The following is a 21,894-nucleotide window of genomic DNA, read 5'->3' on the forward strand; positions in this document are numbered from 1 at the left end:
CATTTTTTGATATCCAACATCTATTCGCTAATGAGTAAAATTTTGTTTTACAGTGCAGAAACAATGTCGATTCTTCAGGATGCTCCTGCCTGCTGTCTGCCTCTTTTTAAATTTACAGATATCTATGAAAAAAAGTAAGTTAGGTGTTTTTTATTTTTTCATTAATCTAGTCAGTACTGATTGGCAGCTTCCAGAATTCCTATATTGATGTGGAGATTGGCATAAAATTATGGTAGCTGCTTTTAAGGAATTTCCAGCTTGGTAGAGGAAAAGACACAAAAGCACTGATATTCTGAATTTGATTTTAACATACATCTTAAAAATGTCTTTGGTTTTTAGTAAATTGAGACCTCATTCTCTAAAGCTGTACTTTTATTTTTTTCCAATTGAATTTTGAGTTTCATTCATCATTGAGTGAACATTTTTTTTTTAAGATTTTTTTAAAAGTTGTTTATCCATGAGAGAGAGAGAGACAGAGACAGAGACATAGGCAGAGGGAGAAGCAGGCTCCCTGAGAGGAGCCCGATGCGGGATGATTCCAGGGTCCTGGGATCATGACCTGAGCCAAAGGCAGACGGCGCTCAATCACTGAGCCACCCAGGTGCCCCAACAATTTTTTTTACATAAGATTATTTATTTATTTATTTATTATTTATTTATTTATTTGAGAGAGAGTGCACAAGCTAAGGGGAGGGGTACAGGGAGAAAGACAAGCGGACTCCCTGCCAGCAGGGAGCCCGACACTGACAGTGGGCTCATTCCCAGGACCGTAGGATCTTGACCCAAGCTGAAGGCAGATGCTTAATCAACTGAGCTTCCCAGACACCTTGAGTGAACATTTTTTTTTTTTTTTTAAATATTTTTTTTATTTATTTATGATAGTCACACACACACAGAGAGAGAGAGGCAGAGACATAGGCAGAGGGAGAAGCAGGCTCCATGCACTGGGAGCCCGACGTGGGATTCGATCCCGGGTCTCCAGGATCGCGCCCTGGGTCAAAGGCAGGCGCTAAACCGCTGCACCACCCAGGGATCCCAGATTTTTGAGTATCTTCTAGAACTAGAAGCTCCAGGACAAGGACTTAAGACCATCGCTTTCAGTACCCAGGGCTTTGTAGGTGCTCAGCAGGTATTAGTGTAATGAAAGTGTGAGGCTCTATGGAGAATGCAGAGCTGGGAAGACACAACCCTTGTTCCGGAGGAACTCATGTCTGAAAGGAAAGAGAAAACACAAATCATTACATAGAACAAAGAAAACAGAAGGGAGAAGGAGGGAGGAGAAAATGCTATAAGGATGGAAAGAACAGGAGCTGGACCATTACCCTGTGAACTGTGGGAGCCCTGAGTAGTGGAAGAGTAAGCCGGGGAGGTGTGGTGGTGGGAACCATGCTTCAGGATGACTCTTATAGTGGTCTGGTCTGAGATGGAATGGACAGGGCAGGAAGGGAGATGAAGGAGGGACATTGCCACACCAGCCCCCAGGCCTGGGCAAATGCTGTTGGAATGCTGAGGTTCCAGTTGTCAGGTGAGACAGGACTGGGTGACTGGTCTTACATAGCAGGGAAGCTAAAGAGTAGAGGTCAATTTGATGCTGAGTTATTTTGCCAGATGACTGGGAGAATGGTTGTATCGTTAAGCCAGAAATTGAGAGATGAAGGAAGCATGTTTAGGAGGTACAGTGAATTTTTGACCTTGGTTTTGGACATTTGAGATCTGATGTGACAGTTACTTTCCTAAAGGGGATCGTGAAAGACAGAGCAGATAGGGAGGGACAGGGAACCTAGAGAGGCAGAACTGGATGGAATGCCCCCAGGGACGGAGGTGAGAATGACATCGGGATGTATGGGGATGTGCGAGGTTTGGCAGGGAGGAGGCGGCTGCTGGTGACTTGAGAGCCATCCCTCCAGAGTTCTGTGGATAAAATCCTGAAGGGAGCAGGCTGACAGGCTGGATGGTAAAATGGCAGAGCAGCTCCTGAGAGAGCAGCTGTTTCCATTAGATGCAAGACCAGAGTGTAGGACTGAGAGCACTAGGGGTGTGTGTACGTGTGCAGGGGCAGACCGTGCGAGTGAGGGCGTGAGACTGCATTTGGTCAGGGGGACGTCTGAGTGTGTGTGTAGGGCCTGGGAAAAAAAAACCACTGGAGTGGTTGAACGAGTGCTTAATATGTCCCGAGTTCTTTCCAGACATTTAATCCTCACATCAACCCTATGCGGTAGGTAATATCTTCCCATTTTGCATTTGGGAAAGCTGAGGCCCAGGTTGGTTCTAGAAGGTGACTGAGGCCACACAGGTTGAGTCAGGATGTGAACTAAAATCTGCCTTCCAAGCTTGTGATTTTAAGCTCCCGAGTATGAAAGACCTATGTTGGGAGCAGTGGGGGGCGGCACATGTGGTTAAGGAGTTCAGCTTCGGGAAGAGTGGGTCATGAGGTTGAGGCATAGGTGAGGTGAGAGAGTAGCTGGAAAGGACTATACCTCTTTTGAGAGAGGAAAGCAGAGGTGGTGAGGGGTAGCTAATACAGAGGGATTTCCAGCTTGGGGAGCCAACTTGAAAGAGGTCCTGTCAGATAGCTTTCCATGTGAGAAAATTCAGTGAGGTCATTTACAGAAACTGCAGAGTTCGAGGAATAGGTACCAAATGACACAGAGACTACTGGGCAGTGGGCCAGAGGTGACTTGAAGCAAGTGCCAAGCATTACTGGTTTAGTAGTGAATGAATTTATAGTAGAATTATTTCACTTTGACTTTTGAAGAGCCTGAGGAACCATTTTTGGTGATAGCCCTTTGTTTCATCAGATACATAGGCATTTCTGCATAATCCAAGAAAAACATCCTATGTCAGCATATCTCTCCTTTTCCTCGCTTTTAGGTTTGGACACAAGTTGAATGTGTCGGATTTATATAAATTAACAGACACAGTCGCAATCCGTGAACAAGGGAATGGCAGACTGGTGTGTCTCTTACCCAGCAGTCAGGCCCGGCAGAGTCCCTTGGGGTCTTCTCAGTCACATGATGGTTCCTCGACAAATTGCAGCCCAATTATATTTGAAGAGTTAGAATATCACGAGCCTGTCTGCAGACAGCATTGTTCCAATAAGGACTTCAGGTATATATATTCCCCTTCAGAAATAATCCTTTTGCATGTGGGCGTGGACTGTCTATGGCAATCACCTTGCAGACGTTTTCGACTGCTGAGAAATGTCCCCTAACAGTTTTTTCTCTTTTCTGTAGTGAGCATGAATTTGATCCAGACTCCTATAAGATTCCTTTTGTGATTCTCTCTTTGAAGACATTTGCGCCCCAGGTTCATAGTCTCCTGCAGACACATGAGGGCACTGTGCCTTTATTAAGGTAAACATATCAAACCATTGAGATATGATGCCTTAGGTCTTCTCTTTAAAGAAGGTCTGCCCTCTGCCTATACCTCTTCCAAGCGAGTATTCTAGAATGCTTCATCCTCACATTTTTAGCACCGTGCAAGTCAAAGTAGATCTGAAATGGGACCCATTGGCTCAGTACTTCAAGCAAATTAGTGTTTGTGCTGAGTTTTAGAAACATAAGCAATGACTAGGAATGTCTCTTCCCCGCAGAGATGAGATTAGTGTAAGCGCTATTCTAGAAGTATGCACACATGTTGCAGGAGTGTACAGGACCTCAAGCAGTAGGTTGTAAAACTTGAGAGAGAGGTGTCCTTCACAAGGCCATATAACCATCCCATGGGCCACATGCTACACTTAGGAAAAGGGCCAGCACAGGATTAGGTTGCCCTAAAGGCACTGACACATTAAAGCAGGTAAATAACTGGCTTGGAACCCAGTTGTGCCTTATTTCTAACTCCTCTCTGCTGGAACATTGTCCAGGAATTTCTGGTATCATCAGAATGCATTAAAGAGATCAGTGCCACAGTGGTTGCCTCCCCTCTCTGGGACCTGAATTTTCACCTTCAAACCCAGATCCTGAAGATTTAAAGAGAAATGATTTATTAACGGATATATTAAAGATTTCTGTTTGGCAGGTGCTTTGGTGTTCCATTATTTTGATTAGCCTTCTTTTTCCCCCTGCTTCAGCTTTCCAGATTGTTATGCTGCCGAGTTTGGAGGACTGGAAGTGGTGCAGGAAAATCAAGGGGGTGTTCCCCTAGAACACCTCATCACTTGTGTTCCAGGTGTAAACATCGCCACTGCACAGAATGGCGTCAAAGTGGTCAAATGGATTCACAACAAGCCCCCACCTCCAAACACAGGTGGGAGTCAGGCATTTGGTGTTTCTGAGCCACTGTCTACTGTGAGAGGAGGCTGTTTGCCAAGCACAAAGCACCGTGAATGTCTCCCTTGATCTTTTTTTTTTTTTCCCCTTGATCTTTTAAAAACCAAAACTACTCTAAAGTGCTGAAGGTTTGGCAGAACCAGACTTTTTGGAAGTATCACACTTCTGAATGTCTTTAGCCCTAACCTAATTTTGTGAAGCTTCTTGGCTTGTCAGTTGCCTTTTAAAAATCATTCCAGGCATTTGAAAGAAATACCTCTAAATGCTGATTTACCTTTGAAATTCATTCTGGTCAGTATTTCTGACTTTGATAAATGTGAAAACAAATTGACTTCTCAGTGTGAAGGACCAAGAAATGTAAACGTAGCTTTGGGTGAGTTTCTGAGTTCCTGTCTAATCCCACCACCTGTGAACAACACTCTAAATTGTGGCCTTCCTGTGGACACTTCGTTCTCTTTGGCCCCAAACACTTCCTCTTTTTGCTCCTTCTCCAAGAGGAAGAAAGGTAAAGATTACCAGGAAATGTAATGTACCAGGAGAAATGTAAAGATTACCAGGAAATGTAATGTACCAGGAGAAATGTTTGTATCAGAGCTGCTCACCACCTTTCCCTCAGTCCTAGACCACACAGGCTCCCATACAGTGTGCTCTTTCTCCTTTGTCATTAGCTTGCCAATGTTGTAGAAAGGTTTCCATCCAGTTATACTTTTATAATTAAAATTTTTTTCTTAATTAAGTGGACATTCAAGATGAATGTAAGAACTTCATTCTTACTCAATTTTATATCAGCAAGTTTTATGTTACTGCTTTCCGTGGTTTCCTGAGCAGTTTTTCAGCTTTCCTGTGTGTTATTTAGGCTTTTCTGGGCTACCTGCTTGCTGCTCATCTAAATAACTTTGTTTCTGTTGGAAAGTATGTTCCATGGGACCAAATTACAAATGAGTCTTTGAAATACAACCAGTTTATAAGCTGGAAAAGTCCTGTATTAATTTTTACTTCTGCTTTTGACACTTTGCCAAACTACTTTGTAGAACACTAAGAAGTAGTGGTCAAGCATCTGCCAGCCCATAAAGAAGTTGCACTAGCCTGCAGATTATATGGGACCCGAGTATAGATGCTGAGAAGTAAAGCGGCCCTTTGGTCTCGTCTCCTTGGTCATAGTTGAGCTTAGGCAGGAGAATGCGAGGTTAGTTACCTTTCTTTCAGCAGTGAAATCCTGCTTTCTATCTGAGGCACGTTCTGTTTTTCTCTCTGTCTAGACCCTTGGCTTCTGCGTTCCAAAAGTCCTGTGGGCAACCCCCAGCTGATCCAGTTCAGCAGGGAAGTGATTGACCTGCTCAAGAGCCAGCCGTCCTGTGTCATCCCCATTAGTAATTTCATCCCATCCTACCACCACCATTTTGCAAAGCAGTGTCGGGTATCAGACTATGGATATTCCAAGCTGATAGAATTATTGGAAGCCGTGCCTCATGTGTTGCAGGTAAGGAAAGCTTAGGGATTATTTGTTTAATGACAGGAACGTTCCTCCGTAGCTTCTTAGTTTTCCCAGAAAACTGTGAGTTTAAACTTAAAGTAGGAACCCGTTAGAGCACTGAGGAGTATTTTCCTTCTAACCTCTGTAGACTGACCTTCCTCTTCCTGGCCCAGACCGCTTCAGGATTGTTTATTCTTACAGAAGAGCTGCCATGAACACGGGCTTTGCTCTTACCAATGAGTTGAAGACCAACTCCGGGACTGGAGCCTAGCATTGGTTCCTAAGGAGTCTTTGCCTTATTGAGAGTGTTCTTTTTTTTTTTTTTTAAGATTGTATTTATTTATTCATGAGAGACACAAGCATTGGTTCCTAAGGAGTCTTTGCCTTATTGAGAGTGTTCTTTTTTTTTTTTTTAAGATTGTATTTATTTATTCATGAGAGACACAGAGAGAGGCAGAGACATAGGCAGAGGGAGAAGCAGGCTCCATGCAGGAAGCCTGATGAGAGACTCCATCCTGGGACTCCGGGATCATGCCCTGAGCCAAAGGCAGACACTCAACCGCTGAGCCACCCAGGCGTCCCAATTCAGAGTTTTCTATATCCTACCTATAAAACAGTTTTCCATTTATAAAATCACTTGGAACACCTTAGCTGTAGGTTTAGGTAAAATTAGTTGCAGGCAAAATTAGTTGCGTAGATTAATAATAAGCTTTTTATTTCTATACTCGTGACTCTCTGAGAAGGAGCATGAAGGGCAAACAGAAAGGGAATGGAGGTCCCAGGCACTTGATCTGTTGATCATTTTAACCATCTATATTCTGTTGATCTACATGTGTTTAAAATGCAGATATCATACATAAAAGCACTTATTCTCTGAGAGTAGCAACAGGTGGGAGAGAATGCCATCAGCCAGAAAGTCAATACATGCCAAGGTCTGACAAGTGTAAATAATCAAAAGTATTTGATTTGCAGATTCTCGGAATGGGCTCCAAACGTTTGTTGACCCTTACCCACAGGGCTCAGGTGAAGCGCTTTACTCAGGATTTACTAAAACTTCTCAAATCCCAAGCCAGCAAACAGGTCATTGTGAGGGAGTTCTCACAGGCTTATCATTGGTAAGTTGATGAGAAAGGGGGAGAGAAAAGCAAATATTTAAAACACGTTTTCTTCCCACAAATTTAAAATAATTAACATTTTCTGTTTACCATTCTTTTGGAACACTTAGAAAGTTAATTAAGCAAGTGATATTTCTCATTATTTACCCATTTCCATGGTTAAATTCTAGGTGTTTCTCAAAAGACTGGGATGTTACTGAATACGGTGTTTGTGAGTTGATTGATATTGTATCAGAGATCCCAGACACAACCATCTGCTTATCCCAACAAGATAATGAAATGGTGATTTGTATCCCCAAAAGAGGTATGTTGACGTAAATGTGCTGGAAGATCATTGCATATCTCAGTGGTTATCTTAACACAGAATCCTTTATGCTTCCCCCACCACCTCTGTGGTTTCTGAAGATTCCATAGACACAGTGCAGTGTGAGAACTCTCACTTAACAGTGGATCCAAGGTTCTTTGGAGCAGATGCAGCCATTTGCCAACAAGAAAAGCAAGCTGGTTTTTTAGAATTCAGTGTAGGGGGGGAAAGGGCATAAGCAGCACTTTCTTGAAATGCCTTCTTCAGCCTGTCTGTGGCTATTGACACCACAGTTATCCAGCTGAGAGTCAGTTACCATGGCTGTTGGTTGCTTATCTCTTGTCTTTAAGCTACTTGACTGCACTCTTGAGAAGGAAAGAAGATCCAAGCAAATGTTTTGCTTTATCTTTCACATTTTGGTCATTCTGGTTGAGGTCTGGGAGCTGGGATAGGTGAAATTACATCTATCTACAGTCTTGTTTTCCCAGTAATATTAATCAGTGATTCTTAACCTGTGTTCCTGCAGAACACTGATGTTCATGGAATCATAATACTCCAAAGCTTTTGGAGTAATGTCAGTCTTCCCAATTCTAATTTAAAAATAGAAACAAAAATGGAAGCTGAAGATTTTTCTCCCTGTATTTTTGTTAAACTTTCATTGCCTGATACTCTTTTCTGCTAGCAATTTTAACTGAAGATCAGAAGAAGAAACAAAAAGTATGTGGCTATTGAGAAATGTGATTTTACAAAAATAATTTCTAGGCCGCTTTTATAAGTACAGAGACCTGGATGCATGTTAGACTCATATATATGGGATGGGGTGGGGGACAAGGAGCTAGAGAAAATACGTCTAGCTTGCAAGGCGAAATTGCAAGCTAGTATATGTGTATTTGCAAGATGTGTATTTCATAGTATTCCGTGATAGTCCCCTGGCTTCCTGGTGTTGTGCCCTTGAATGCATTTGAAAACCATTCTGCAGAGAGAGAACATGAACATTTTTGTTTCAGGTTGAATGTGTTCAGAAGGCAGTGATGATATCCCTTGGCTTCTGGGGTAGGACTAACTTTAGCAGTAAAGCTTAACACAAATGAGTGGAAGAAAACTGTGACTTCTTTCTTTCCTTCTTTTTTAAGAGCGTACCCAGGATGAAATAGAAAGGACAAAACAGTTCTCCAAGGATGTAGTGGATTTGCTGCGGCACCAGCCACACTTCCGGATGCCCTTTAACAAATTCATCCCGTCCTACCACCACCACTTTGGCCGGCAGTGCAAACTTGCTTACTATGGTTTTACCAAACTACTTGAACTTTTTGAAGCCATACCTGATATCTTACAAGTGAGTGAAGAGATTCCAATGATGTTTTTCTGAACAATATATGGGGGGAGTGTTTGTTTTTCCCTCAGGCCTATTTTCCTGGGAAGCAGAGAGTTAAGAAATAGGAGGAAAACTTTAAATATTTCGGTCAGAGAAGCTATGTCGTTGGCTCACTTGTGTTTTTAGGTAAACATAGGGTTTTTTTTCCTATTCAATAAATAAATCATTCTTCAAATTTGTTTCAGATAATTCTTGAAAAAAAGATGAAATATTTTGATTTCTTAAATGGGATGTCCTTCTATTAGCACCATACTTTTCACATCTTAGGTTGGAGGTGGGGACAAGAGTATACAAGGTGGTAGGAATGCTTAGCTGTTAAGCCATTGCTAAGTTGAACTAGATTTCTCTTGTTAGTTTTATCAGAATTACTATTTTTGACACCTAAAGTGCTTTTCAGGTTTTTCTCATGTATCTTAAAATACACATTACCTCTCAAGCCTCTTTAAGCATGCGGTTCACTGGTATTAAATACATCATATGTATTTGTACTTGGTGTATATATATATGTACTTGGTGGCTCAGTCCGTTAAGCATGGGGCTGCTGATCTCAGCTCAAGTCAAGATCTCAGTGTCGTGAGTTCAAGCCCCGTGCTGGGCTCCATGATGGGTGTGGAGCCTACTTAAAAAATAGGTATATATGTATATATATTACATGCTGTGCTGCCAATTTCCGGAACTTTTTAATCTTGCAAAACTGAAGCTCTGTATCCATGAAGGAATGCCGAAGTGCTTCTCAGTCACTGACTGTATATGTTTCTCTGCCATTTAATTCCATGAAGGTAATAACATATTCACTCTTGCCTTCCTCCTCCTCTGTGTTTTCCAAGGTATTAGAATGCGGAGAAGAAAAAATCCTCACGTTGACAGAGGTGGAACGCTTCAAAGCTCTGGCTGCCCAGTTTGTCAAACTCCTTCGGTCCCAAAAAGATAACTGCCTCATGATGACAGATCTACTTACAGAATATGCTAAAACCTTTGGTTACACATTTCGTCTCCAAGACTATGATGTCAGTTCAATTTCAGCTTTAACACAGAAACTCTGCCATGTTGTAAAGGTGAGCAGGGTTTTATTTTTATGGACGACAATATGTGGTGGCATCATCATTGCCAGGATGCTTACCTGTGCTTCACATGTCTCTGTTCACACCTGGCACTATTTACTGCTTCACAGGCAGTGCTTTGTATGCCATTAATACATTTAGGTAGTAGGAGATGACTGTGGTTTGGCAGGTAAAAGTGTTGGTCTTGCTCTTGTGTGTTTCTTTGTCAAGGGGCCTTGGAACATCTTTTTGAACTGAGGAGATCTCTGTGTTATCCACGGGTGTTTCTTCTCAGGTGTATCCTTCTAAGTGGATTGTGGTCTCTGAAGTTTTGGGGAGACTGTCATCACTTTCTCCCTCTTTCCCCCTCCAGATTCTGACTCACTTGAGTAGATTTAGAAGCAGGCAAGGCTTATGGCTACCTTAGTTGCTGATAACAGGAGGTTGGAGAGGGTAACTCCTTTTTCCTGCCCTGGCAAGAGCAGCTAGATGGCTTCAAGCTGCCTCCAGCACAAGACCACAAAACTCACTTTAAGGAAGGAGAAGTGGAAGGTGAAACATACCACCAAGTGGGGGTCAGCCCAGCTTACAGATATGGAAGGGATCCAGTGACATACTGTCTGGTGATGGGGAGAAGAACCTTCACAGAGGTTCTTCTGTGAGCATTTCTGTGAGCATGTCATCAAAATCTCCACAAATCTGTAGCCCTGATAAGTGGGGTGGTGGGTTTACCCAATTAACTTCCTGCTTTGGCTGTGGGTGAGCGTCCAAACCAGGGACACACTGGGAGTGTGATGGTTTCTCAAGTGCTACTTTCCTCTCTCTGCCTCTGAGAACCCAGAGCCCCAGAGATTGTGAGTCTGTGATTACCCAGCCCTTACTGAGGCACTGAGATGGGTGGTCTTGGCTAGGAAACCTGACAGAGGGAAACTCTGTGACAGTAAACTTGGTTTGCCTACCTACACCTAAGCAGCGTGCATGCTGAAGCTCTGCCTGTTGTAAATCCATGGTTGGCTCGCTTCACAGACTTGTTCCTCTGCCCGAGGCCTGCGGCTCCCACTTAGCAAATGCTTGTTTCTTCACATGCTGTTTGGTCCCCAAACGATAACCTATGTCTTTTCCAGAAGGTTCCCCTTCCATTTGCACTTCATCACTCCAACCCTGTATCTCAAGAACCAGAGAGAATCAAGGGATAGACATGTAGTCAGATAGGAAAATACCCACTTGCTGGCTGGTGATGATGGATTAGTGTGGATGCCTGTAGTCCAAGTGGGCTTTCAGTCCCCACCCCAGTCTAGTCCCTGGGGCACAAATGTGGAGTATGTGGACAACCCTGTGGACTGTCACCTGCAGTCCAGACTAACCTCTTGAGTGCAGCATCCTTCAGTTCAGGGGCGTGGGCCCCGGGATGCCAGCGGCCAGTCTCACCTCCTTGCATAGGGGAGTGGAAGGAGTGCCCTAAGAGAGGATGGTACTGATGGCCACCTGATTGTGGACCAGCAGAAAGGGAGGGAGCAGTCCCTGCTCTGGTATGCCACAGCAGCTGGAAACAAACTCACACGTTCACTTCCGTGTAAGAGAAGGAAGTAGAGGTTTTCCCTGTGTTGGTCTCCCTAGCCCCAAGAATAGTAGCTGAGCCAGTGGCTGTGGCCCAGTGTGCCATTCTCAATCTGGGAAACTCTGGGACTCTTGTTCCCCCAGATTGCTGACATGGAGTCGGGCAAACAGATTCAGCTGATCAACCGCAAGTCCCTGCGTGCCCTCACTGCCCAGCTGCTGGTGTTGCTGATGTCTTGGGAAGGAGCCACTCACCTTTCTGTCGATGAGCTCAAGAGACATTACGAAACTACCCACAGTGCTCCCCTCAACCCCTGTGAATATGGATTCATGACGTTGACTGAACTTCTGAAGAGTCTGCCCTACTTAGTGGAGGTATGCATGCTCACAGTTCTGTAGAGCCATCTTACTGAGAACTGCTGAACTGTTCCTGGATCACCTGATGGCCTGAGTTAGAGGGTATAACGTGGGAAGGGACCTTTCGGTTATTTTGTTGTTGAACAAATGAGGCAGAGCAGGGGTGCAGGCACCTTGCCCAAATGAGTGCCCAGCTAAGAGGGAAGCCCTGGCCTCCTGAGTCCTGAGCTAGGGTGCTTTCATGCTACTCCAGGCTGCAGTTTGCTACTGTTAGTTCTTTCTGAATAAGGTAGATGATGTCGGGGCAGAGGGTAGGGGTGGGGCTCTGTCAGAAAGAAATATTGGTCACCTGGGTAGCCTTTTAAGAACAGCAATTAAGGGGGATCCCTGGGTGGCTCAGTGGTTGAGCACCTGCCTTCAGCCCAGGGCGTGATCCTGGAGACCTGGGATCAAGTCCCACTTCGGGCTCCCTGCATGGAGCCTGCTTCTCCCTCTGCCTGTGTCTCTGCCTCTCTCTCTCTCTCTCTCTCTCTGTGTGTGTGTGTGTGTGTGTGTGTGTGTGTCTCTCTGTGTGTGTCTTTCATGAATAAATAAATAAAATCTTTAAAAAAAAATAATAGCACTTAAGATGAGAAGAATCATAGAATACTACAGAAATAGATGAGGTCTCTACACACCCCCCATTATCAAAATTGACCCCAAGAAGTTAAAAATTAGACCAGTTACAAAAAGGAGGCTGTAAGATCATTGAAATTTTACCACTGAAACAGACACCAGGACCAGATAGGTTAACAGTTGGATTTTTCACTAACTTTAAAGAATAACTACCAACTTCTAAAAATCATTCTAAGCCATGTTAAAAACAAAACCAAAAAAACCTCACCACTTCACTTTATGAAACCAAAGCAACCTTAAAACTAACACAGTCCCCCAAAAGATAGTGATTCTAAATAGGGTACTAACCAGTCAAGTCCAGCAACATGGGGAAAAGAGTGTTACTATGCAACCATGTGAGTGATGACTAAGTAGTTAAGAGATGTGGACAAAAACTGTCCTTGGCCAAACTCAGGCCGGGCTCCTGGGAACCACCTTCTAGATGACAGCACGACTTTGGATGTTAGTAATTGTCCGTTCCCCAACAGCCCCTTCCACTTTACCTATAATCTCCACTTTCTTTGCTATATTCAGAATTGAGCCTAATTCTGCACTGAGATTCTTTCCTTTTATTGCAGTAGTTCCTGAATAAAATCTGTTTTTCTTACTGTGACTACTGTCCAGCTCTGGTTTGTCCTCACAATATCAAATCCAACATTTTCGAGACTCTTTTAATTACCTATTAAGTGAACAGTGCTTCTAGGCAGCGTAAATGGATGATCCAAGACGGAAGGCTTTCCGTGGCCAGCTCGGATTGGGAAGTACCCCTTCCCTTGGAGATTCTCAGCACACATTAAGAGTCTGAAAAGGTTTATGGTAAAGAAACTTGTTTACTTGAGGCCAGAAGAGCTTTTGGGGTTTCTTCCCCTATTGCCCCCCTTCCTTTTTAAAGACTAATGTCTCCATCCCACAGCACAGCGTTCCTCAGACCCCCACTTTGGGAGAGGGGGTTCATTGGCTGCAGTCCCTGCTGTCCAATGCAGTTCTCTCTCTCTCTGGGGGTTTGCTCCCTCCTCATTCTGTCCTTCAGTCTGAGACCCCAAGTCTGCCAGTTTCCCTCCTTCCTGACACAGTTTCCAGACCTCTGCCATCCCCGACACACAGATAGTACTGAAGTTTGTTCAAGGCAAAGGAGATCCTTGAATGAGCACCCCCTCTTCCCAGGCTTATTGCCCATTTTCGAATTGACTTGGCACCTTTTCACTCTCAGCTGGAGGCCCTGGCTCCTACGGGGCATGGCCAGTCACTCTGGAAGTTTCTAATGCCACAATTTTCTCTTGAACCAGGTTTTCACTAATGATAAGACCGAAGAGTGTGTGAAGCTCACAAGCCTGTATTTGTTTGCCAAGAACGTGCGGTCTTTACTTCATACTTACCACTACCAGCAGCTTTTTCTCCATGAGTTTTCCATGGCCTATACCAAGTATGTCGGAGAAACACTGCAACCCAAGACCTATGGCTACAGTAGCGTGGAGGAGCTCTTGGGAGCAATTCCGCAGGTGGGTGTCCTCTGAGCTGCTTAGAGAGCATCTTCCTGGAGAGCCCCAGGTTCACTCTCCTGAGCGCAGTGATGAAATGCTGCCTGGAGAAGAAAATGGCAGGCATTTCAAAAAACATACTGTTGGCATTAAAGGAACAATTTTAGCGTTTCTGCTTCATTCTACAAGCCTTTATTAAATTCCTGTATGCCAGGTGAGTAAGTTTTAGCCCCTTTCCTCAGAAAGCTCTCAGATAATGGAGAATAAGGGCACCTGGCAGGTGAAGAGGCAGTGTGGTCAGTGCAGCCTTGGGTGGATACAGCCCATGCCCAGACTCGGGGTTCCTTCCAGAGTTGCAGTGTCAAGGATTTATAGAAATGAACCATGTGACGAAGAGGGGACCACATAAGCAGATGCAGAGTAGTGACAAGTAGTGTGGAATATTGAGGGCATTAAAAACCAGTTAGGGGCCCACCAGTGGAGTTAGAGCTCATGCATGGAGGGCCTTGCTCCTCCAGGTAAGTAGAATGACCTGGAAGAGAGGAGTGGGGAGCCTCAGGTTTGTGTGTGAAAGGCACCAATGTCACCACGGTGTCCAGAGTAGCAAGAGGGGAGGAGGGAGCTTGGTGAGTACCCTGGCCATGGCCAGAGCACAGATGAGAGTGAGAATGAGACTGAACCTGTGCGAGGGGCAATAAAGCACCCAGGGAGGCTGGGTGGGGACTTGGTGACGGATGCATGTTGGGAAGTGCTGGGAGCCAACAGCCTCCATTCCTTCTCTTGCTTGGCTAAGGTGGAGAGAGGACTCTGTTTCAGGATTAGGACTGGGAGCTTAATTTGAGAGGTCTGGAAGTTTTGCATGAATTCTTTTATGGAATATTTAGTTTCTGGGGAAAATAGTAAGGACTCTCGTGTGATAACTGTCATCTTTAACAGAGCAGAACTGGTGTAGGGGAGATAGTCTTTCTAAAAGCCATAAAATATTTTTAAAGCTGAATCGCACCATTTTTAGACCACACTTCTTATAAGGGGCATGTTTCTGCCACCTGTTACTTTAAAAGCTAAAGAAAGTATAGAGGCATTTTCCTTGGTATTGGTTTCTAATTTCTAATATATTTAGGGTCACCACAACAGGTCACATTCTTCCTGGATTTAGGGCTTATTTCCCCTCCTTTTCCACTGCTTAACCAGTAGTATGTCTTGTGTGCAGGTGGTCTGGATAAAAGGACATGGTCATAAGAGAATTGTAGTGTTAAAAAATGACATGAAAAGTAAGTAAGCCCCCATCCCCTCCCCACTTCGGAAATCCCAGTTCTCTCACTGACTTCTCCCTCTGACGGGTGCTCTTGATCCCCCAGGTCGTTTGAGTTCACTCAGCCTGGCCCCCACCCATCCTGAAAACCAGCCTTCATCCACAGAGCACATTCTGGTGGCCCCTGAATCTCGCATAGCCTCGGAACTCACCCTTGGAGCAAGCAGCGATGGTAAGCAAGGCAAAACCCAGCCAAGCTTGTGAAAGTCTCAGAGAACTGGCTGGGAGTGGGTGGGAATCAAGGACAGCAGGGGACCATCTTCATTCATTCAAGTTAAGTCTTGGTACATTTTCCAAAACAGTGTGGTATTCAGTTGATAACAGAAAAACCAGCCTGCACTTGATAGCATTTTATGGTTCCTGGTTCAGGTTCTTGAAGGAGGTTGACACCCCTGTAATGACAATATGTCAGCTCAGTTCAGACGTTAGAGGAAAAAATTTTTCTGATGTTTGTTAAAACAGTACTTTAAGACGATTTCAATAGGGTCAACTTTGCTGCACCCGGGGAGGGAGATGGAGGTCAATTCTGAGTACAAGGAGGAGCAGAGATGTTTTAGTCAAGGAGCAAAGTGAGGGGGTGTGAGTGTGGGCGGACATCACCGGGAGATATCAGGGTGGAGGAATGAGGACCTTGATCAAAGAGCAAGGATTGGAGGGGCAGGAGGGGGGTATTCTCGCAAAACGGACTTCCCAAGATGGTTGCTAAGTCTGGGCTCAGTAAGGACCAGACAAACACAGAAAACCAAGGTCAAGGCCTTATGGAGAAGAGGGCTGAAAGGGCCAGGCTCAAGTTGGATCAAGGAAAGAGTCTTTGTCACGGGGCCTCCCTGGGAAAGACTTGATAGTAATGCATTAATAATACCCAAAACATTGACTCACTCAGATTTTATGTGGAGCCTCCTCTGGAAGCTCAAACTGACTCACTTGAGCACTATAGCAATTGTAACTTCACTGAGTCTTGAACCCATTGCTGTGGATGAGACTTCTATCTTTCTATGACTCTGTAAATTGCTAATTGGAAGCATTACTGTGGTCTGTGTGTGGAGGACACATTTCACATTTTATAAAGCAGGGAATGGCACACCCTGCCCTCAGCTGTCAACACAGCCTGCAGGGGGGTTACCTCCAGTGTCCAAATGAGGAACCCAAGTTCCGAGAGGTTAAAGAACTTACCCAGGATCACTCAGCAAGGGAGTGATGAAACTGGGGCCCAAGTCTTAAAATTCGGAGCTTGTGCTCATTTTAATTATCTTGTGCCTCCTCCAAGGACTGTCATTTCCCCCTTTGGAAACTGACTGTGGAACACCCCCCCCCCCCCACGCCCCCCTGCCCTTTTTTGGCTGTGACCCCTTGGGGCATTGCTGTTCCTGAGAATACAAATCGGGAGATCCGGGCTTGTGGCATTTCCTTTACCAGAGTGACCCAGGCTTTTCTGTTAATGGCTTTGTTGTTGCTGTTAACCTTGAGTTCTTGAGTACTTCCTGGCCTTTTTCATCTTGAAGGCCAAGAGAGAAAGCCTCAGGCACAGACTTGTGGTAGACTGCTGCCCTGAGTCGAGCCCGGCCTGCCTTCTCTGTCCAGGGCCCCACCAGGCAGAACAGGAGCTTCTCCGCCTGACCAACGACTCTCCTGTGGACCTCCTGTGTGCACCTGTCCCCTCCTGCCTGCCGTCCCCTCAGCTGAGACCAGATCCCGTCATCCTCCAATCTGCTGATCTCATTCAGTTTGAGGAACACCCTCAAGAGCCTTCTGGTAAGGATGCACGGTGTTGTTGCGGGGGGATTTTCTCTGTGGGTTAAAAAATAAAAGCACGATTCCAGAACGGTAAAAAGTTTGACGGAGGTAGGGAGAAGCTACGTTTTCAGGCACAAGAATACCTGCCCTGATTATTCAGGACCCTGTTTTCCAGTCAGTCTTCCTTGCAAAACTATGTTCACAGCCCTGGGTGGCTTGGGGAGCAGCAAGCCCCGGAATGATGGCAGGTCTGGAGGGATGATGTGGCTGAGCCGTGGAGAAGCCCACAGAGGTGTGCGCGGAGGGCTTCCTGGGCCTTCTAAAGGCACAGCAGCTCCGGTCTGGCGCAGAGCTGAGTGACTGCTCTGGTACTGGGGCCCCCTGGGGTATGAGCAGGGGAGGGAGGGCCCTGCACAGGTGAGCTGAGAAGGGACAGGAAGTCCACTGCTGAGGGTATCGACCTGGTGCCTGCCTTGGGTGGCCCCCTTGTGTCCGATCCTGCGCTAAGGCTCACAGGCACACTCCTGCCTCCTCCTCACCTCAGCCCTGCAGCGTAGGGCACCGTGGGCTGGTGCAGCTTGGCCTGCCGCCAGAGACCACACCAGGCCCAGGCTGCTGGACTGGGAAGTGGCTGAGCTGGGATTTGAACCCCAGGCCTCCTGTCTTGCTGCTGTGTTGCCTCACCTCCGGAGAGGATGGCCCACCTGCTCTGTCCAGGCCCTTCCCTCATCTGTCACAATGAGTTCTTCTCCGCTCTGCTTTTGTTTCCAGGGGAAACAGCCTCGTGTTGCCCCATGAAAGAACTGAGGCTGGAAAGCAGGAGGTGGGGAAACTCAAACCTGCTTCTGCTCCTGGGAGATATAACCTGTGGCAGAAGCAGGAGAGGGCTCCCCTAGGAGGCTGCAGTTGTTACGAGACCAACTCCAGCCTCCCGCGCAGGCTGTGGCTTTGGTGCATTTAGTCCACGTGAGTTCAGCGTCTATCCACATGTGACCAGAAAGAGAGATCTACTCTCTGGCTTGGGCAGTTCTGTCCGCACTTCTCCCGAGTGCCCGCCTGAGAAGGGAGCTGGGAATCTGCATCCCTCCGTCACTCTGGCCTTTCTGTGCCTCTGGTGCCAGGGCCCCTGGCGCACGCAGTGGGAGTCTGAGGTACATGACATCTCTAGCAAAATTGGCTGTGTGTGCGCGGCACGCCCAGTACCTGGGGCTCGACCAGAGGAAGAGCAGCCTGTAAACACAGGGGAGATGGCTGTGCTTCACTGCCTGGATATTTGAGGGTGATTCTGACTCTGTGCATATCTCTCCTTGTCCCTGCCCACCTTAGAGCCACGCAGGGTATAGTCCTCTGTCAGCGGTACAGGCCAGGGCTTCCTGACACTGAAGCCCTGTGTCAGGAGAGAGTCTTTCTTTTAATATATATTTTCTTTTTTTTTTTTTAAGATTTTATTTATTTATTCATGATAGACACAAAGAGACAGAGAGAGAGAGGCAGAGGGAGTAGCAGGCTCCATACAGGGAGCCCGACGTGGGATTCGATCCCGGGTCTCCAGGATCGTGCCCTGGGCCAAAGGCAGGCGCTAAACCGCTGTGCCACTCAGGGATCCCCTCAGGGGAGAGTCTTTAGGTCCCGTGAGGGTCATGTCCTATCTTTACCTGACAGAATGAATGGGCAAATAATCCACATGGGGGGTGGGGAGGTGGGTGATATTTCTACACCATTGCCCATGGAGTTATAGCCCAAAATGAAGCTTTCTAAAACTTTGTAATTCCAGAGAAAGCTGAGGTACAGTGTATCTATAAATATCTGACTCACGTAACATGTTGGCCATGTGACTGGTATGTAATTGCAACAAGGGCATGATGTTTGGTGGGTGACTTTAAGAATATTTTTTGAAATAATATGAGGGAGAAACTAAAAACCCAGCACATCTTATAGGTCTTAGAACTGAATGTGTTGCTTTTTTGTCTTTACAGAAATTATGATTTTAAACCAAGCAGAGAAAATTGAAATCCCAGTACCAATAAAGAACAACCACCCAGCCTCAGACTCCAGCTCCTCTGGCATCTCAGCAGCTGACCCAGTGCCTCCCTGCCCCTCCTCGGAAACCTCAGAGTCACTGCCCAGCAAGGACCCCGTGGAAAGCCCAGCCAAAAAGCAACCCAAAAATAGAGTAAAATTGGCAGCCAATTTTTCCTTTGCACCTATAACCAAGCTTTGACTCGCGTTTTGAACATAGAATTAGGATGGGGAAACACTGTCTGATTCTGCACACAAAAGTGGGTTCAGAAAACACAGCCTTTTCTGTTTGAATGCAGACCCCCTAGAAGCCACTTACTTCATCTTTAGATGTATCCCATAACGTTTTGTTTCTTTTACGTTGAACACAGCTTAGAGCTGAAGTGTTTCTTTTTCTTCTCTCCTAATTATTTGGAAAAAACAAGCCAAAAAAAAAAAAAAAACACCCAAAAACCTCTTGGCATTTGTTAAGGAATCCTTAATATATATATCTTACCAAATTTTTTTGAATTATTATGAAATGTAATGGTGTTCTGTGAGAAGAAAGCAGTGAGAACTCAGAAGGAATGGTTTTACTTCCATTCAAGCCACATCCGTGGTAGAGTCTTACATGTAGCATAAGAAAGCCTCTCAGCCTTTGCTTGCTGGTGTTTCCAGACAGTATGAATCCAGTGCAGAGTGTGTGATGCAGCAAAGCCTGCTCCACGGCCCTGCGTGTTCCTACGCGGAAGCAGAAGGGCAGGCGAGGTGGGGAGAATGTATTTTCAGGTTGGGTGTGAAGGTTCCTGGCGTCCATGTGACTTGTAAGCGTGCCTTGTTTGTCTTATTGAACTATGTCTGTAGTTGACAAATGTGACTTCATCACAAATTTTTAAAAATGTTTCCACTTCGGGGTGCCATGTCAGAGCTTTCTAGAACGTTGAGGATGTTTTAAGCTTCCCTTTTATGTTAACGTTCCAGTGTGATACGGATTTAGGTTAAGGAAAAGGAGATGGTCTTGGTGTCATGAATTTAAAGTCAGCATTTGAATTCCAGCACACAGTATTGTGTGTCAAGCGGCAATGTTGGGAAGAGAGCCTGATTTTCTAAAATATGCATGAAATGCATAAATTACAAATCAGAGCTGAGGGGCAAGGTGCTTTGACAGGAGCGATATCGATACTCTTTCCACTAGGAAGAGACAGAAATTCTATCTATACGTGTGAAGGCCAAGGTTGATCATCTTAACCTTGTATTTGTAATTTTAAACCTGGTTTTGGTAGCTGGGAAGCTTTATGTGGAGTGTGAGCAAGTGTGTGTGTGTGTGTGCGCGTGTGTGTCTATGTTGGCTCAGTGTCTTTTAATAGCATCTGCTTTTACTGTTACTTCTCGCAGTTGGAAGCATGTTGGGTTTTTTGTGGTGTCTGATGTTGGCATTTGGGAAAAGCCAGCCTTACGAGGGAGCACTGCCCTGTGGACCGAGCTTCGCCTCGAGGTGGCAGAGGCATCCGGTGACGGGTGGCCTCCCACCCCTCCTGGAGAAACCTGACATTTACAATGGGTTGTATTTGTTGGGCAAAAAGGCGGATTCATTCATAGAGCAGAAAGAACCAGTTGGCATAAGGTCTTCCACTACTGAGATGGTTTCTTTTGGGGAAAATGTTTATATTCTGTAATTTCTAGAAAGCCAGAAAATGGGCTCTGATTTCATAGCCAGCATTTTGATAAAATGCCACAAAACAAGGGCTATAAGAGAGATTTTTACAAGTCAGGTTTTTGTTCCCCAAAATCTTTAAAATGAAGCCAGTGATTTCCCAGTTCTTCACACATGGCCCCAGTCAAGATGGAACAACACTGGAAAAGCCTTCCAAGCATTATGGCCCTGTGCGAATCCTCTACGAATGAAGGCATTTCTTCTACAGACATAGTACGTACGGCAGGAAGTCAAATGCCGATGTGCAATTTTTTTTTTCTTTTTAAGAAGCTTTTAAACAGTGTGATAAAGTTGGTGTTGAGAACCTCAGTTGCCTTATTCTGAGACTTCTTAAGGCTGAATTTGCACTCTGGGACTTTAGTTTTGCTCGCATATGCGGGATTGATTCTAAAAACGTCAGAGGTACCATTACAAGTCACGAGGAACAGTCTCAGAGCAGCTGCTTTGGGCAACAGAGCCTGCAGGCGCGCACTGTCATGGGAGTGTGGCCGAACCGAACTGTTTGCTGGGATCGCCAGTCAGTCTGGGACGCGTGTGTGGCCCTAACAGTCGCTGCTGGAAGATAAGAGAATATGGCGTGAGCTTGTTGTGTCTGTGATGTACTCCACAAATGGCCAGTCTGATTGCTATCTATTTTTTTATCCAGAGGCTTAATTAAATGATGTGACAAAATAATGTATGAGAATTAAGACAAAGAAATTCTTTATTTCTGGGTGGAAAGATGTACCAGATTAGATATATCTGTTTAAAGGAAAAAAAAAAAAAAAGAAAAAGTTACCACCACAACCCCCTTTCCCATCTTGCACTGTTTGTTTCAGATTGGGCTTGGGGGAAGAGATGTTTTTTTTTTCTTAACCGTCTACTTTGTTTGAACACTTTTTTTGTGGTTCAAGTGCTGTTTTGTGTGTTGGGACCAAACAGTTGTCAATAAACTTTACGAAGCAAGCATCTAATTCGAGTTTTCCAAATCTTTGTGACTTGTCTGAGTGGAGGGACCATCCGGTCTGGTCTTCTTTTCACCTTGGGTTCCCCCCAACTTCTCACCCCTTCTGAAAATCCAGCTGTTGGAGAGAGTGGATTGGCCTGACAGTTTAGGGGCCCTTTTCACTTAGCACGCGGCGCTGGCAGGTGTCTGCACTAATGCTGCCCTCCCACTGGCATGGTTAGGACCCTCCAAGGTTTCCAGCCGAGTTCCGGTGTATGAACACATGTGGGGCAAATACAGTAACTACAAGCCCCTCTGTTCATAAACCTGAGATAAATCCCTTGGATCTCTCTCCCTGTAAGAGAAATCCATTTTGCAGGCCGCCTTATTTTTTTGTCACTGCCAGGCATGCCTTTCCAATAAGCCCATTTGGAAAAGACCCCTTTCACAGACTCCACTGTGAAGCCCTTCCTCTGACACCACTGTGACACTCCCTGCCACCCTGCCCACTCCCCCCATCCCCGTGCGAGAATCTGAAAGGACCTAGAAGATACTTGAATGTTTGGCTAAATTGCTTCTTCATGAAGAA

At 45.4% G+C, this 21,894-nt stretch overlaps 1 protein-coding gene across 6 annotated transcripts in view; it reads left to right on the forward strand.

Moving 5' to 3' along the window:
- The window catches only part of MARF1 (meiosis regulator and mRNA stability factor 1), a 39,244-nt gene extending 17,911 nt beyond the window's left edge, over positions 1-21,333 (forward strand). For all 6 annotated transcript variants that reach the window (XM_026003162.2, XM_026003159.2, XM_026003158.2 and 3 more), the window contains exons 13-27: positions 54-134; positions 2,872-3,108; positions 3,234-3,353; positions 4,070-4,245; positions 5,528-5,748; positions 6,715-6,857; positions 7,028-7,161; positions 8,295-8,497; positions 9,364-9,591; positions 11,278-11,508; positions 13,431-13,643; positions 14,833-14,893; positions 14,981-15,106; positions 16,516-16,686; positions 18,645-21,333. In XM_026003162.2, the coding sequence (XP_025858947.2) occupies positions 54-134; positions 2,872-3,108; positions 3,234-3,353; positions 4,070-4,245; positions 5,528-5,748; positions 6,715-6,857; positions 7,028-7,161; positions 8,295-8,497; positions 9,364-9,591; positions 11,278-11,508; positions 13,431-13,643; positions 14,833-14,893; positions 14,981-15,106; positions 16,516-16,686; positions 18,645-18,889 (2,590 nt within the window). In that variant the 3' untranslated portion in view covers positions 18,890-21,333. The remainder of the gene's footprint in view (positions 1-53; positions 135-2,871; positions 3,109-3,233; positions 3,354-4,069; positions 4,246-5,527; positions 5,749-6,714; positions 6,858-7,027; positions 7,162-8,294; positions 8,498-9,363; positions 9,592-11,277; positions 11,509-13,430; positions 13,644-14,832; positions 14,894-14,980; positions 15,107-16,515; positions 16,687-18,644) is intronic.
- Positions 21,334-21,894: the final 561 nt, after the last annotated feature.

This window comes from Vulpes vulpes, chromosome 3, assembly GCF_048418805.1.
Source record: "Vulpes vulpes isolate BD-2025 chromosome 3, VulVul3, whole genome shotgun sequence".
In the NCBI taxonomy this organism is placed as follows: domain Eukaryota; kingdom Metazoa; phylum Chordata; class Mammalia; order Carnivora; family Canidae; genus Vulpes; species Vulpes vulpes.